At 50.7% G+C, this 16,425-nt stretch overlaps 1 protein-coding gene across 2 annotated transcripts in view; it reads left to right on the forward strand.

Annotated features, from left to right (window-relative positions):
• The window catches only part of KIF3C (kinesin family member 3C), a 36,026-nt gene extending 19,918 nt beyond the window's left edge, over nucleotides 1-16,108 (forward strand). The window contains exons 2-8 of one of the 2 annotated variants that reach the window (XM_044261945.1): nucleotides 2,558-2,659; nucleotides 3,343-3,465; nucleotides 4,540-4,658; nucleotides 5,125-5,241; nucleotides 12,932-13,040; nucleotides 13,219-13,385; nucleotides 13,637-16,108. In XM_044261945.1, coding sequence (XP_044117880.1) covers nucleotides 2,558-2,659; nucleotides 3,343-3,465; nucleotides 4,540-4,658; nucleotides 5,125-5,241; nucleotides 12,932-13,040; nucleotides 13,219-13,385; nucleotides 13,637-13,730 — 831 coding nt within the window. In that variant the 3' untranslated portion in view covers nucleotides 13,731-16,108. Of the gene's footprint in view, nucleotides 1-2,557; nucleotides 2,660-3,342; nucleotides 3,466-4,539; nucleotides 4,659-5,124; nucleotides 5,242-12,931; nucleotides 13,041-13,218; nucleotides 13,392-13,636 lie in introns of both variants that reach the window. The other variant, XM_044261944.1, reaches the window with a different exon arrangement.
• The last annotated feature ends 317 nt before the right edge of the window (nucleotides 16,109-16,425 follow it).

A 16,425-nucleotide genomic window follows, 5' to 3' on the forward strand; every position in this document is an offset into this window, starting at 1 on the left:
ACACCAGGTTTCTGTGATCTTGTGTCCCGGGTAGTTGGAGGGATCCGCTATCCATGGCCCCAGCAGAAGGGGGTTTCCTGCCTTGTCTCTCCTTCCTCCCTCCTCACACCCATCCCCTCCCTCCTGCCAGGTTTCCCAGAAGCGCAGACCCTGCTGCTCTGCCCTTTTGCCCTCCAACAACGAGTGTGGGCTTGTCTGTTGAAGGAGGAGAAGCTGGGATAAAGGGTCAGTTCTATTCCGGATGAGAGAGCCCAGGAAAAGACTTGGAACTCCCCCTACCCCCCACCGCCACCCCACAAGCCCAGGGATTCCTTTCAGGGCCTCAAACATTTATTGAGCACTTACTATGTGCCAAGTTCTGTGCTAAGCCCTGGGGCCCCGAAATCATATCCGTGCTAAGACATGATCCCTGCCCTGAAGGGGCAGGGGAGACAGGATGTAAGCAATAATGGTCCATGTGGGGAAAAGAATAGGAATGTGTCCTGGTTATTGAGGGGGACCAAAGGAGGAAACAAGCCGATGTGAGGGAATCGGAGCACACACCCCAAGTCACTCCCGCTGAGTCTTGCAGGATAAGCAGTGGTTTTCTAGGCAGATATGGAGTGGCAAGAGAGCCCAGTGTTGTGAAATGGCCCAGCACATTCCAGGAGCTGGAATTCTTCTGGGAGCTGGAGCGCGCTTGGGGAGTGTGTGGTAAGAGGAGGCTGGAAGGCCGGGCCAGCCCACCCGGCAGGGTGCCGCAGCAGACTCTGGGTTTCATCTTGCAAAGATGCCTGTTGAGGTACTTGGCAGCAGAGGAGAGGCACCCTCTGACTTGTGTTTCTGGTGAATGCCCCTGGGTGTCACGGGGAGACGGATGGACGGGGAAGCTGAGGGCAATGACCCAGGCGAGTCAGGAGAGTCACGGTGAAGTCAGCAGGTGTATTTGCAGATGGAAAGCGGAGAATGGTGGGAGCCCAAACAAGAAGGCAGACTTGATGGGATTTGATGAATAGCCCAACACAGGGGCGGCAAGAGACGCACTCAGGGCAGGGCCTGGGGAGAGGTCAGTAAGGTACACAGGGCACAAAATTGAAGGCCTCGTTCACTCAAAAGATCGTGCAGGTTCTGGGCTTGAGTGAGAAGGAAGCGTCTGGGATGGGTTCAGGCCTGTGCTGTCGGGGTGAGCCAGATGGTGAGACAGCGTCCCGGAGCAAGGCCTGGGGGAGTTATAAGCACAGCTGGTGGCAGGGGGTGGGTTGGCAGTGAGGACAGGCAGCTCTCCAGGGCCCCGAGCTTGGCAGGAGCTCTCTCTTGGCCTCGGAGGCTGCGTGGGGCCACTCCGATGGGCCCGCTGTCACGCAGGGGCCAATGGCATCCTCACAGAGCCCCACCCCTGACCCCCCAAAAGCAGCCCTCCACCCCTGTCCTGCTCCGTCCCCCGTGATGGGGCTTCCACAGGTGGCAGAGGGGTCCCCTGCCCCCACACTGTGGCAGCAGCCTCTGCTTGCGAGCCCGGAAGCAGGTCAGCTGGTCCCACTGGGAAAAATTCCAGTAGGACGCAGCCAATATCGTCCGGTGGCTCAAGGTGATTTCAACCTTCCGGGAAGCCTGCGATGAAATCAGAGGACAGCTGGAGTGCCCAGGGGCAGCACCCTCTGATGAGCAGGAGTGAGAATGTGTTTCACATCATCCCGGTTTACCCAGTTTATATGCATCTATTATCCGTACGGCAGGTCTGTGCCGAGCACCGGGGCTCACGGAGTGGGGCCAGAGATGGTGGGTTCAAATCTTACCTCTTCGTTCACTAGTGGCATGACCTTGGTCAAGTTACTCTCCATCTCTTCAGTTAAGTGGGGAGAGTAACAGGAGCTTTCTCTTGGGCGGAGGATGGAGATCATGTTTGTTAAGGGCTGAATTCAGCCCCTCAAAAATAGGACTCAGCAATCTTTGTCAGACATCCTGGAACAGAGGCCGTTCTGATATTACAGATGTGAGAGCTGAAGGGGACCCTTGGTCTAGACCTTGCACTCAGTGGCGTCTCTCTGGCTGTCCCCAAAGCTCATGCGGCTTCTGGGGCCTCACACTGCCCTTTGGTGCTGCAGAATCTTCTTCTGCTTTCCATGTCAGCTGAAGATTACACCTGTGTTGAGAGCCGTCTTCTTGAGTCAGGAGCCTGTTAACTAAAGATTTGGGCTGCCCAGTCACTGCTCCCCACTCTTGAACACCAGCTAGGAGCAAAATGCCAGGATTCAAAAGCCTCCTGCATGCCCCTCCCAGGCATGGTGAACCAAACTTCCAGCTGTATCCAAAGCAAACAGATCAGGTGCCTATTTTCCCTGAGGGATTCCCTCTCTTTGCCTCACTTAATGGTCTTATTGATGATGGAAGACTTGGGCTAGAGCCCAGGAGGCTGGAGGGGCAACTTTGTTCTCGGGGAGGGCCATGAGGCCTCATCGGGGACACATCTTTGGTCCACTCCTGGACGGACCACAGAGCAGGGAAGCAGACCTCTCAAGTTGGAGATGCTGTGGCCATCTTTGAGAAGCCCATCTCTTTAACCCCTCTGTGTCCGCAGGCCATGGAGAGCAAGCTGCTCATCGGGGGCAGGAACATCATGGATCATACCAACGAGCAGCAGAAGATGCTGGAACTAAAGAGGCAGGAGATTGCGGAGCAGGTAGGGCTGGGGGCTTCAGGTCTCGTGGACGCTCATGGCCTTGAGGTCTTGTCTGGAGGACACAGGGCAGTGAGCCGTCAGGGACTCCGCATCCCTGGGATACAGTGCTAAGAACCTCAGACACGTGGCCCTGGGTCCCATGGGTCCCCCAGCCCAGGAGCTGCCTCTGTCAAGGGCACCGCCAGCTGAGGGGTGAGAGGAAGTGGTGGCTCTCCATGGCTGGTGATTCTCCAGGCCTTCCACAAAGGTGTGAATTCTTTGCCAACCGTATGACAATGTCCTGAATCTTCAAGAACCACAATTTGTTGGTCCTACTAGTCATCTGTGATGCCATATGGGGAGAGGGCAAGGCAGCTGGGAAGCCAGTATTACTGATGGGAATCTATCTTGGCTTGATACTCCTGGAATGGGCCAGCTCTTCGGGCTGGGGTCTCCATCCCCAGGGGGCAGTGTATGGCACAGACATGGCTACATGAGCTAAGAAGAAGGTTCAGAGAGGCTCCGCTGACGATGGGTAGGAGCAGGGGCCACGGGCCATGGGACGCTTTCTTCTCCTTCCCGGTGTCTGTGGCCACAGTGGAGCCAGATCCCGTGATAGGCAGAGTGAGCTTGTTCCCTAAGCTCCCTTGGCCCTCCCGGGGACATGCTGGTCCACTGAGCCCCTGTGCCCTGCCTCGGCCTAGAAACGCCGTGAACGGGAAATGCAGCAAGAGATGTTGCTCCGCGACGAGGAGACCATGGAGCTCCGGGGCACCTACACGTCCCTGCAGCAGGAGGTGGAGGTCAAAACCAAGAAGCTCAAGAAGGTGAGAGGCTCTGGGGGGCGGAGGGCCTGGCAGCCTCGGCCCGAGGCAGTCACCGACTCCACCTGAGGGGTCTTTAGGGAACTGCTGAAGCCCAGAGTGACTTCGCCGGGGCTGCCGGCCTGAGGAGTGGGGAGAAGGCGGGGGTCCAGGGCTGGGGCAGACTAGAGCCTCTTCTCCTGGGCCAGGCTGGGCCTGGTGGGCTGGGCAGGCCTTCACCTCCAGTCTCCTGCTGCCATCCTGACAGCGGTGGGTAACTTCCCCTGCGCAGTGTCACCAGCGAGTCACGGTTGGGTAGCCAGGCCCAGGACAGGAGTGTCAAGGAGGCCTGAGGAGACACAAGCCTGGGGGAGCTCGGGAGGGGAGCCGCAGGCCTCTGTGGACACAGGAAGGAATGAAACTGATCTCCGGAACCCTGCAAAGTCCAGGGCCAGGGAAGGGCGTGGACAGGGACAGGAAGCGGCAAATTCCAGCCCAGATTATGGGAAGAACCTGGAAAAACCACTGGGTTGCCGATGTGAGTGGCCCAGAGAAGGCCAGGAGGAGGCCCAGCTGCAGTGGCAGTTTCCAGGGACGTATCTTCCTCTTGGCGGGTTAGGAGCGGGATCACTCCAGGAAAGCCGGGTCATGCTCCTGGAGAGGCAGGAGTGGGACAGGTCACCTTCCAAACTGGCTTAGGCCCCCTTCCCTCCAGGACTCCGGCACGGCAGTTCTGTACTTGGGTCCTGACCCGGAGTCCTCTTGTAACTAGTGGTGTGACCTTGAGCAACTGTGTCCCTGAGTCACCTCCTCTACCAAAAAAGGGTTTGGGACTAAAAGGTCTCTCGGGTCCCTTTCAGTTTTCCACAAGGTGACAGCCTCGGAGAGGGAGCAGATAACAGGTCCCAGGGGAGGAGGGACAGGGTGGCCCTTTGAAAAACCCGCCCTCCTCTGTGGTAGGGCAGGAGGGAGGAGGCAGGGGCCTCGCCCTGGACTCTGCTGGTGGAGCCTGAGCCTGCAGCATCGGGGTCTGGGCCGGGAGACAGGGGCCTCGCCACCGCACGGCACAGCCTCTGAGCGGCGCCTGTCCCCACATAGCTCTACGCCAAGCTGCAGGCGGTGAAGGCAGAGATCCAGGACCAGCACGACGAGTACATCCGCGTTCGGCAGGACCTGGAGGAGGCGCAGAATGAGCAGACCCGGGAGCTCAAGCTCAAGTAGGGCCCCCTCCTCTTCCCATTGCTGGTCCTCCGCTGTCCATCATTACCTGGCCTCTCTCTGAGGGGCTTATTCCTTCCTCAAGGCCTCGTTCCAGCCGTCTACTCCCCCAGGAGTCCACATCCCTTAGGAATAAAATGTGTCTGACGGGGGAGGACGAGTTGCTTATACTGCCTCTGTTTCTTCTCCTTCCTCTACCCAGCTGCAGCGATGAGTCCCCCGAAGTGCATGCTGGGTGCTGGCCAGGAGTGACCCCTCGGGTCCTGAGTCCACAGTCTTCGCCCCAGAAGCAGGGGTTTCAAGTTCTGTGATTGCTGTAGGGATCCTCACTTCTCCAGCTGTCCGGTTTTTCCGTGTCCTCTGTTCCCTCTTGACTTGCCTCTTGACTTCTTGCTCCAACCTTCGCGTGCCCCCTGTGGTCTCTCCCTCCCCAGTTTCCCATCTCTACCTCATTCCTGCTCCCAGGTACCTGATCATCGAGAACTTCATACCCCCTGAGGAGAAGAACAAGATCATGAACCGGCTCTTCCTGGACTGTGAGGAGGAACAGTGGAAGTTCCAGCCACTTGTGCCCGCCGGAGTGTGAGTCCCTCACCGCCTGGTCTGGGCGCACCCCAGGTTGGGGGTGACCAGGGGTCTGCGGTGACAGCGGTTTTCTGTGGATTTGGAGACGGGTAGGAAAGATGCAGGTGGAGGATGGATTTCTCCAACGTAGGGGTCTTCACGAAGGAAGGGTGTTCTGCCCAAAACAAAATGTCTCAGGTGCCCCGCAAGGGACCCAAGGAAGGGAAGAGCGTCTCAGCCTTTTGGCGGTCCCAGTGAATGACAACATCTGGTCAGTCTGGAGAAGATTCATTCATCGGCTGCCAAAAACAGCAACAATAGTTAATATTTGCCTTCCTGGGTTGGGCACTGTGTACAGGACTCTCCGGACAGAAGGCAAATCAGACACAGTCAGAGCTCGCAGCCCGGTCAGGAATGCAGGGAAGTGATCAGATCAGGAAATGATAGCGGTGTGACCCAGGCTTGGTCAAGCAGCTCAGCCTGGTGATTCAGCATTTCCACCTGTTTCTCTACAGCCAAGCTGGAAGGGACAGTTTGCATCCGCTGACTGGGTGTATCGCTCCCCCTGCTGGTGGCTTGAAGAATTAGATGCTCCTCAAACCCAACAGAAGGACTGACTGCCTAGCTCAGCCCAACCACAGTCCTTTAACTGAAAATCTATACAGGGCTGTTTAGGAGGCTGAATACCAAAGCACTTTCCTGGGGGTTCTTTGCTCTCTCTATCTTAGGAATATTAATGACAAGATAGCACAGGATTCTCCCCAGCACTAGGTGGGAAGCTAGCTATAAAGGTCTCTGGCTTCTCCCCAAAACATCAGATGCCTATTTAATCGATCTACTGTCTAAAAGGCTGGCCCTACCCAAGCTTACACATTGCAGCTTTGTAAGTGGCAAGTTCATGAATAGAGGACTTTTCAATGGTGTCCCTTTGGACTTGACGCAAAGCTTCCAGGAGATTCTGAAAGGAAGCCCAGCTTGAAAGCCACTACTCTAGTGCCCTCTGCTGGAGAGAGATGCTGGTGAGGCTTCTGATTTGTAGGGTTATTGATTTTGTAGTTAGAATTCTGAGTTTCTCAACTTAAGTTTTACAGGGGTGCCTGGCTGGCTCAATCGGTAGAGAATGCAACTCTTGACCTTGGGGTTGTGGATTCAAGCCCCATGTTCGGTGTAGAAATAACTTAAAAGTAATTTTTTTTTAAGATTTTATTTATTGGGCGGCTGGGTGGCTCTGTTGGTTAAGCCACTGCCTTTGGCTCAGGTCATGATCCCAGAGAGTACCAGGATCCGGTCCCGCATCAGGTTTCCAGCTCTGCGGGGAGTGTGCTTTTCCCGCTGACCTTCTCCCCTCTTGTGCTCCCTATCACTCAAATAAACAAACAAATAAGGTTTTATTTATTTATTAGAGAGAGATCGGGGCAGGGTAAGGGGCATAGGAAGAGGGAGAGGAAGCAGATTTCCTGCTGCGAGCAGGACTCAACCCAGGACCCTGAGATCATGACGTGAGCTGAAGTCAGGTGCTTAACCAACTGAGCCACCCAGGAGCCCCCAAAATAAAAGCTTTGAAAAGAAAAAAGTTTGCAGGTTGAGGAATTTCTTTACATTAGATAGAGATGAGATGGGAGACTCTGAGAAGGCATGTTTTTTAACTTTTTATTTTGAAAACTGAGCGTTGCAAGAACAGTGCAAAGAATTCCCATATACCCCGGATGCCTGCTGGCTTTCCTAGCCCATTGTCTCCGTCTCTTTGGCTTTAAAGGTGAAGCTGTGCTCCTGACCTGCTCTTTGTGTGCCTCAACCCCCTCCTCCCCACCCCAAACAGTTCTGGACAGAACAGGAGAGCTTAGTTGCTTGTGAGGCCCTGTTCCCACTTCTCTCTCTCCTCTTTTCCCCACCATCCGTCTTGTCTTGCTCGAGGAGAGTAGGGCAAAGAGAGAAAAGGTGTTTTCCTTGCCACCAAAAAGCCTGAAAATTGATCATTTCTCAAAAGCTTCCCACTGGGGCATATCTGTGTAGTGTTTTCTTTCCAGAAATCTTTGGGAAGAATCAGGCCCTACATATTGACTTCAACTTGCACAGAGTTCCCCCCAAACTGCATGCAGTGGTATTTTGGGGTGGGGGGTGTTTGGTTTAGTTTTATTTTAGAAATAGAGGGACAGCACGCCAGGGACAGAGGGAGTAGGAGAGAAAGGCTCCTAAGTGGGATGCCTGGGTAGCTCAGTCGGTTAAGCATCTGCCTTTGGCTCAGGTTATGATCTCGGGGTCCTGGAATCGAGTCCTACATCGGGCTCCTTGCTCACCCAGGAGCCTGCTTCTCCCTCAGCCTGCCACTCCCCCTGCTTGTGCTCTCTCTCTGACAAATAAATAAATAAAATCTTAAAACAAACAAACAAAAAAGAATCTCAAGCAGGCTCCAGGCCCAGTGCAGAGTCCTATGCAGGACTCCATCTCACAACCCTGAGATCCTGACCTGAGCCAAAATCAGGAGTCAGACACTCGGGGCGCCTGGGTGGCTCAGTTGTTAAGCATCTGCCTTCAGCCCAGGTCATGATTCTAGGGTCCTGGGATGGAGCCCCACATCTGGCTCCCTGCTCAGCTGGGAGCCTGCTTCTCCCTCTCCCTTTGCCGCTCCCCCTGCTTGTGTTTCCTCTCTCACTGTATGTCTCTCTCTGTTAAATAAATACATAATCTTTATTTAAAAATTAAAATTTTTAAAAAGTTAAAAAGAAAAGAGTTAGACACTAAACCAACTGAGCTAGCCAGGCACACCCGCCAGGCAACTCCTAAAACACGCCCATATGTACTTATTTTGGAAATCTACCCCGTTTTCTTTTTTCTCCAATATCTCTGTGTCACCATTGGTTGAATCACAGGTAAGGTGCCTTCTATCCTCACAAACAATTTTGAAAACTTGAACTGAGAAACCAGTTTCACAGCCAGCTCCAGCAAAAACTACTGTACCATATGACTTTGAATGTTTAGTTTCTCATTATAGACTTTTTTTTTTTTTTTAAAGATTTTATTTGACAGACAGAGATCACAAGCAGGCAGAGAGAGGAGGAAGCAGACTCCCCGCCCAGCAGAGAGCCCGATGTGGGGCTCGATCCCAGGACCCTGGGGTCATGACCTAAGCCGAAGGCAGGGGCTTTAACCCACTGAGCCACCCAGGCGCCCCTCTCATTATAGACTTTAATTTTCATTGGATTTATACAAAATTGTCTTCTAGGGGTTTATATTTGGCAATGTCTGTAGCCATTGGTTCATAGTTCATAAAATTCTATTTGTGACTTTAGCCCTTGGCCCTTTGCAATCCCAGCTACCCTAGAATCTTTTCAAAGGCATCATGGTGCAGTAGGAAGAGACCGGACTTGGGGTTTAGAACATTCTGAATTCTAGTCCCTGTTCTGCCACTTACTTGTGGCCTGGAAAACGTTTTAGTTTTTGTTTTAAGATTTTATTTATTTGGGACACCTGGGTGGCTCAGTGAGTTAAGCCTCTGCCTTCAGCTCGGGTCATGATCTCGGGGTCCTGGGATCGAGCCCCGCCTCGGGCTCTCTGCTCAGCAGGGAGCCTGCTTCCCCACCCCTTCCGTGCCTGCCTCTCCGCCTACTTGTGATCGCGCTCTATCAAATAAGTAAATGGAATCTTAAAAAAAAAAAAGATTTTATTTACTTGAGAGGGAGAGAGGGCGAGACTGAGCACCGGGTAAGGGCAGCAGACTCCCTGCGGAGTGTGAAGCCTGGCCTCAGGCTGGATCCTAGGACTCTGAGATCACAACCTAAGCTGAGATCAGCAGTCAGCCATTGACCCCTCGAGCCACCCACGCACCCCTGGGAAAGGTTTTTAAACCTCTGTGAACCCACATTGCTTCACCTGTGAAGTTGACTTAACCGACTGAGCCACCCAGGCTCTCCCAGATGACTTTCTTAGAAGGAAATTTCAGGATCTGATGAAGGATTATAAACATTTTGTCTATCTTAGAACATACTGCCAAGTTACCTTTCTAGAAGGTTCTACCGCTTAGGGGGGCCTGGGTGGCTCAGCTGGCTGGGAGGCTGCATTCAGCTCCAGGCATGGTCTCAGACTCCTGGGATCCCGCTCTGCGCTCCTCGGGGAGTCTACTTGGGGTTTTTCTCTCTCTCCCTCTTCTTCTGCCCTTTCCCCTGCTCGTGTTTTCTCTCTCTAAAATAAATGTAAAAATCTTTAAAAAAAAAAAAAAAAAGGGTCAGTAGACATGCCAGGGAATGCTGCCTGGTGGACCGCTGGCCTGCGGGGACACAGGGACTAGATTGCAGAGACCAGGCTCGCTGTGGCAGAGGATTGGGCATGACCTGGAAAGAAAACTCTCCCTATGATGTTGGATGCCAGTTTTCAGCACAAAAGAGAAAAAGGGGGGAAATCAGACATCTGATAATGACATCGGGGTTAGCCCCTAAGAGCTGAGAGATCACTTTTTATTATTATTAAGGGGAAAAAATACTGTGATAGCAGCCATATAGCAGCAAGGGTGGGTCATAGGACAAGTCTTAGTATCTACGCAGCATGTAACTACTGTGGGTCCCTGTTGGGAGGGGGCTTTTAGGCAGAGCCAGGCCCCTGCTCTGGGCAGTCAGCCACTGCCTCTTACTAGAGAGGGATCAATCATGGAAAGTAGGCCTGGGGCAGAAGAGGGAGTAGATGGGAAATTTGGTGTCCCAATTACAGACTCCCCTCCCCCAGCCCCTTCTTCCCGCATGCCACCCAGAATAGCCCTGGCATCTTTACTGGGTCAGGCTGCCAATTCGCACTGATCCACCACTCCGCTCTCCCAGCCCTGTCCCCCGGTCCTAGTCCCAGAGCTTGCAGACGCTCCCAGCCCCAGCCTGGCCTGGTGTCCTCCTGAGACACAGAGCAGCATCCTAAAAAGAGTATCTGGGCAGATCCAGTTCCAAACGTCTTCCTAATCCAAAGGCATTTTGCTTGTCCCGAGCCTCAGGCTCTTTTTCTGCCCTGTGTACACCTCGGGAGATTGTGGCGAAGTTCAAACGGGATGTGTAGATGCACCGTAGAAATAAGAGGTGATGTTACTAATTTTCCCCCTCTCTCCTGGAGTTGTCAGGGCTGCTGCTGTGCTCATGCACAGCCTCCCTACCCTCCTCCGCCCAGACCCCCTCCCCCCGCACCTCTCCCCTCTGCCCCAGGGACCACACAGCTGCAGAGTGAGCTGGGGCTTCTACAGTTCCATCCTTCCCTATTTTTACCCATAAAGTAGGGCCAGAGGGGACCCCTAGGTGGGGTCCAGCACTCTCTTACATGCTTGATAAAATGAACCACAAGAATGGCATTGTTGGGTACTCTCTGCTGCAGAAGGCAGGCACCGTTCCCTCAGCCCCTGCACTGCTCGTTCTGCTCCTCAAGGACAGGATGTCCTATCTGTGAAGTACTCCGCCTGTTTCTTCTCCTCTTCTGTCTTCTGTCTGCCTTTTGGCTTTTTTTTTTTTTTGCATTGCTCCTTTGTATCTCTGCCTGAAATTAGCAAGTTGAATGGAGAATAAATCATCTTCCCAGCTGCTGGGGGGTTGAGCCTTTGCTGTGTGCTCTGCTAAGTGCTTGTCTTGCTTCATCTCAGCAGTTCTGTCTGACAGGGTGGGGGGTGGGGGGGTGACAGCTGAGTCTCAGAGGTATTTGGTGACTTCGAAAGGTAACACAGCTTTAAGGGGCAGAGCCAAAGTTCGAACTCAGATAGGTCTTACTCCAAAACCTGTGTTACTTTGTTTTAATGCAAATACTTTGTGGATTTCTTTCCTATCTTGGTTTGCTTATTTGGATAATAAAAGCAATAAGCCACATTCATCAAACTGCTGAAAGGAAGAAGTCTGCTATCCTGTGAGATGCCTAGGATAGAAAGCAATGGAAGTGTTCAAATACATAACCAATCTGAAAAACAATTTGGCAATATCTAGCAAAGTTGAAAATGTACATACCCTACCATGGAACCATTGCATTCCTAGGTGTATACCCCAGGGAAACTGTTGAATATGTACTCAAAGATATCTATACAGAAATGTTCACAACAGCACTGTGTTTAAAAAAAAAAAAATCAACCTAGATGTCCATCAACAAGAGTATATTATACATAATATATATGATATTATATATCATAATATATAATACATATGATGTTATATTGCAACCTTAAAATGGTTAATATAAGCAAACCTTTAATAATCTAATCTAGAGGTACGTGGATAAATCTAAAAGAAAAAAGTTTGTTGAGCACAAAGAAAATGCAGTACGTATATCACACAGTTCAAATTTTTGCAATAGGCATACAAATACCCATGTATATTGTTTATGAATATCCACATATATAAGTAACTATAAAAACATGCACTGTGTTGATTAGCACCGCAAATTCAAGAGAGTAATTAACTCTGGGGAGGGAGAGACAGGAGATTTAAAAACAGCTTACATTAAAAAAAATAAACTGCTTACATTTTATCTCTTAAAAAAATTGGATGTAAGTATAACAAAATGTGAAACAGATGACTTAACAAAGCTGAATGTTAAGCGTACATAAATTATTTTTATACTTTTCTGAATATCTGAGATAATTAGATATACAGTGATATATTTTCATTATAAAAAAGTTTAGATTTTGCAGAATAGCATAAAGATAATAAAAATCATCTGTAATCAAACCATCCAAAGACAATAACTATTAACATTTTGTTGGAAATGCAGACTTTTTTCTTAGCCCTTAAGTCTGTAATCTATTTTGAGTTAATTTTTATAGATGATACAAGGTAATGATCCAACTTCATTTTTCTTGCCTTTGGACATCCAGTTGTCCCAGTACGGATTGTTGAAGAGGCTGTTTGTTCCCCACTGAATGGTCTTGGTACTCTTATAGAAAATCAACTGATTGTAAATATAAGGATCTATTTCTAGACTCCCAATTCTAATCCATTGATTTCCATGTCTGTCCTGACGCTAGTACCACAGATCCTTGATTACTGGAGGCTTTGTATTAAGTTCTGAAACTGGGACATGTGACCCCTCCAACTTTGTTCTTTTTGAGGATTGTTTAGGCTATTTTGGGACCCTTGCACTTCAAGCCTGATTTTTTTATCTTTTTTTTTTTTTTTGGACTCTTAAGAAGAAAACCGAAACCGAAAAGAGCCACTCATCATCAATGGTTTTGCATAGTCTGTGAGATCAGCATATGAATCTGAAAGCTAAAAGAAGATTGGATTTCTTTTCTTCATTTCAGCCCTTAGTCAAACCATTTTACTGTGAGGGGCAGGGCGGGGACAGAAAAAATACGAGAGTAAAGAAATATATGGTTTCTTGGGTTATGATAGTTTTTAGTTGTCCAGCTGTATTAGAACAAAGAGAAGAGGGGCGTCTGGGTGGCTCAGTCCTTAAGCATCAGCTTTTGGGTCAGGTCATGATCCCAGGATCCTTGGATCAAGCCCCTCATGGGGCTCCCCACTCAGCTTCTCCCTCTCCCACTCCCCCTGCTTGTGTTCTCTCTCTCGCTTTCTCTCTCTGTCAAATAAATAAATAAAATCTTAAAACAAACAAACAAACAAACAAAAAAAAACAAAGAGAAGAACATTCCTGTGGACTATCTGCAGAACCTCCTGCCTGCTTTGAATGATACTTAATTCTTAGTATCATTTCCCCCATTTCAAAAGAAACCCACTCTAATATAGCCTCTTCCCCACAGCAACAACAGCCAAATGAAGAAGCGTCCAACGTCCGCAGTGGGCTACAAGAGGCCCATCAGCCAGTATGCTCGGGTTGCTATGGCAATGGGGTCCCACCCCAGGTACAGGGTAAGAAGCTGGGAAATAGAAGGGAGGGAAGGAGAGGGAGCCCCAGGGAGTTGATGCTCATAATCTCTGCTTGCTCTGCCTACCTCACCACCTCTGCCATCCCCTATATCAACGGAGTGCCAAAGAGATGGAACCTTCAGGGCCGCTGCTCACGTCTGCTCTGATGTTCCCACGACAGGCTGAAAACATCATGTTCCTGGAGTTGGATGTGTCCCCTCCAGCCGTCTTTGAGATGGAATTCTCTCATGACCAAGAACAAGATCCCCGTGCGCTACACATGGAGAGGCTCATGCGCTTGGACAGCTTTCTGGAAAGACCTTCCACATCTAAAGTTCGAAAGTCCAGGTCGTGGTCAGTACCCCTGTGCTCAGAGTGGGCAGGGGACTTAGGAGGCATGGAGACCACATAGGCTGGATGAGGCTGAGGAGGGTTTTGGTTGTACCTGCCAGGCATTAAGGGTGGGGGGAGGGGATAACTGGGGTCTTCAGGGAGGAGTTCCCACAGCAACAGGATGAGGCAAAGGCCAGTCCTCACTTCTCGGTTTCCTGCTGTTTCTCAACCTCCCCATTCTCGCACCTCATCCCTCCCCTCTGCAGGTGCCAGGCTCCTCAGCGGCCTCCAGCCTCTACCCCACACGCCTCACTGGCCTCCGCTGCTCTGCACCCCACAACAGTGCTAGACCATGAGTGACAACCTTCCGTCAGGCTGCCCGGCCAAGAGCCTCCTGGGACGGGGAGCCAACCCTGGATCGTCTCACCTGACACTCAGTGTGCGTGCGTGTGTGTGCATGTGCGTGTGTGTGTGTGTGTGAGGGGGCAAGACCCTGGCAGACCGCGCGTCGGCCCACTCTTCTCAGCCTCCTTTATTTAATTAATGTTATTTATTTGTGGAGTTCGGATTTGGGGGAGATGCCCTCGCCTGAGCCTGCCGTGGTCACTACAGAGCCTCCTTTCCTTCTGACTTTAGAACCCCCCACCCCCGTGTCAGACCTCAAGCTCCGCTCTATCAGCTGCTCCCAGAAGGGAAGGTAGCCAGGGCCTGAGAAGAGCGCACTTTTTCTACCTGTCTCACTCCATCATCCATCTCCTCCAGCTGACCGGGAGCAGTTCCTAAGCACTTTCTGGGACTAGAAAAACGCTCGATGTCCACAAAGGACCAGAGATGTCCCGACAGCGTTGGGCCTGTGCTCCCAGCGGACAGAGGCCTGCACTTCCCTCTCCGGACCTCAGATAACCTCTTTTGGCCTCTTGGGCTCCTTTTCAAGGACTTACATGACCTCACCGACACAGCCCATGCTCTTCGGCTTCGGCAAGAACTCATGGCTTACCCAGCTCTGCTTCCTGGCCACTGTCCCAACCTCTGGATGGGAATTGTGAACCGACCGGTGGAGGGCCCCCTTCAGGACCTGCAGAAAACAAAACCGTAATGGAGACAACACGGACAGTCATCAAAGGAAGTCCCGTCTCTGAGTCCCTTCGTTTCTGTCCCCTCGGAGAAATAACTTGGGTCAACAAGTGATCAAGCCAACTCCCCGTTTTTTGAGATGCTGCTCCTTCCTGCTGTGGTCATTTTCCTCTGCAGCTGCCTGGTGCCCAGTTCAGGGTGGCAGGAATCAATGTCGTTCTCCCTCTGGCTACACAAAGGTACCGGAATCTGTTGCTTCCCCCTTCACGTAGCACAGGAGACAGAGACCCAGGCCCCATCTGCCAGCTTTGCCAATTAACGCCAGTTTCTGTATCCCGTTTGTCAAGCACTGTTTTGTTGAAAACGGATCCTTTCTTCAGCGTTGTGCAAATTAGTCCCTAGGGAAATGCTCCCCACTTCCTTTTGTGACATCTGAAGATGTTTCCAGTTATCTCAAGTAGTAAGTAAGTTTTGACCAAAAAAAAAAAAAAAAAGATAGAAAGATTAATTTTTATTGATTTACTTTGTAAGTGTATATTTTGGTAGAGGAATAAAGAGGTAATCATGAAAGAAACAAGTGATTTAAGATCTCAAAATGCCCTCATAGTGGGAATCTCTGGTTCCCAGAAATAAAAGGATTTTAGTCATTGGGACAGAAGCATGAAACTGACAGAGATTCTTGAATTTGGCGGGGCAGGGATGGGGGCTGATTACCTGGGTCTTCTCTTTTTCCATCAGGAAGTGAACCCTTCCTGCACAGTTCAAGTTCTGCTCTAGGGACCAAGCTATGGTTTGGTTTCCTTCACTGATGCTGTCATTTCTGCCGTAGTTACTGTACTAGATGGTTGGACAACTCAATTGCCATTTGCTCCCGTCCTTCAGGGGAACACCATTCTTCATCAGAGCCCAAGAGATTATTTGAGACTCAGGATTCGGATCAGAGGTTTGACTGTGTCTGGGACAGGAATTATGTGTAGAAATCCCCCAGGCGGCCTGGGCACCAAGGGACTTCATGCCTACACTGAACAGCCTCTCCCGCTGACCTTTCCTATTTGTGGATGAAACAGCACGTGTCACCCCCATTCATCACTTGGACACATCGACTCTGCGTCATCTGGTCACTTGACCCTCACAGTCTTAGAGCACAAAATAAGAGGGCTAGGCCCGAGGTGTGTCGAAGGAGGAGCTCCTGCCTGCGGCTTTGTGTACGTGTGTGTGCGTGTTCATGTGTGTGTGTGTTTACCTCCGCTCTACACTTGGGGGACACTCGACACTCGGTGTAAGATATGCTGGGAACAGGACCACCGGGGTGGTTGGATCTCAGTCTCTCTGTCTCTCTCCTTTCCCTTTTGATGTATCGAACATTTGATTGACAAAGTGAAGGCCTTGATGAGGACCATATTTCTGTGTCTGTTGATATGGTCTTTATTTAGGACAACAGTTAATGCAGTGGCCCATTCTTGTCACTCTATACATATGACTATACGGGACGTATGTAATATATAAATATATATAAAAAACATTACCCTCTGTCTCCTTGGCTTCAGATGAGGCCTCTCTGTTGAGCTGAAACGCACCTGCAGCTTGGTGCTGCCGGCAGCCTGCTGCCCAGCCCCGTCCAAATTAACACAGTCGATAATAAAGGAATGAGTATCGTCCCAGAATTGGTTGCCTGCCTTCTCTTCCCTTTTTACTTCTTTATACTTGCTTATGCACTTTCTTCTTTCTCTCTCTTTTTTTTTTTTAAGATTATATTTATTTATTTGACAGACAGAGATCACAAGTAGGCAGAGAGGCAGGCAGAGAGAGAGAGAGAGGAGGAAGCAGGCTCCCTGCTGAGCAGAGAGCCCGATGTGGGACTCGATCCCAGGACCCTGAGATCATGACCTGAGCCGAAGGCAGCAGCTTAACCCACTGAGCCACCCAGGCGCCCCTCTTCTTTCTCTTCCTTGTTTTTCCAAGAGGGCTTGGGGAGTTTTCA

Source organism: Neovison vison, chromosome 8, assembly GCF_020171115.1.
Source record: "Neovison vison isolate M4711 chromosome 8, ASM_NN_V1, whole genome shotgun sequence".
NCBI classification, from domain to species: Eukaryota; Metazoa; Chordata; class Mammalia; order Carnivora; family Mustelidae; genus Neogale; species Neogale vison.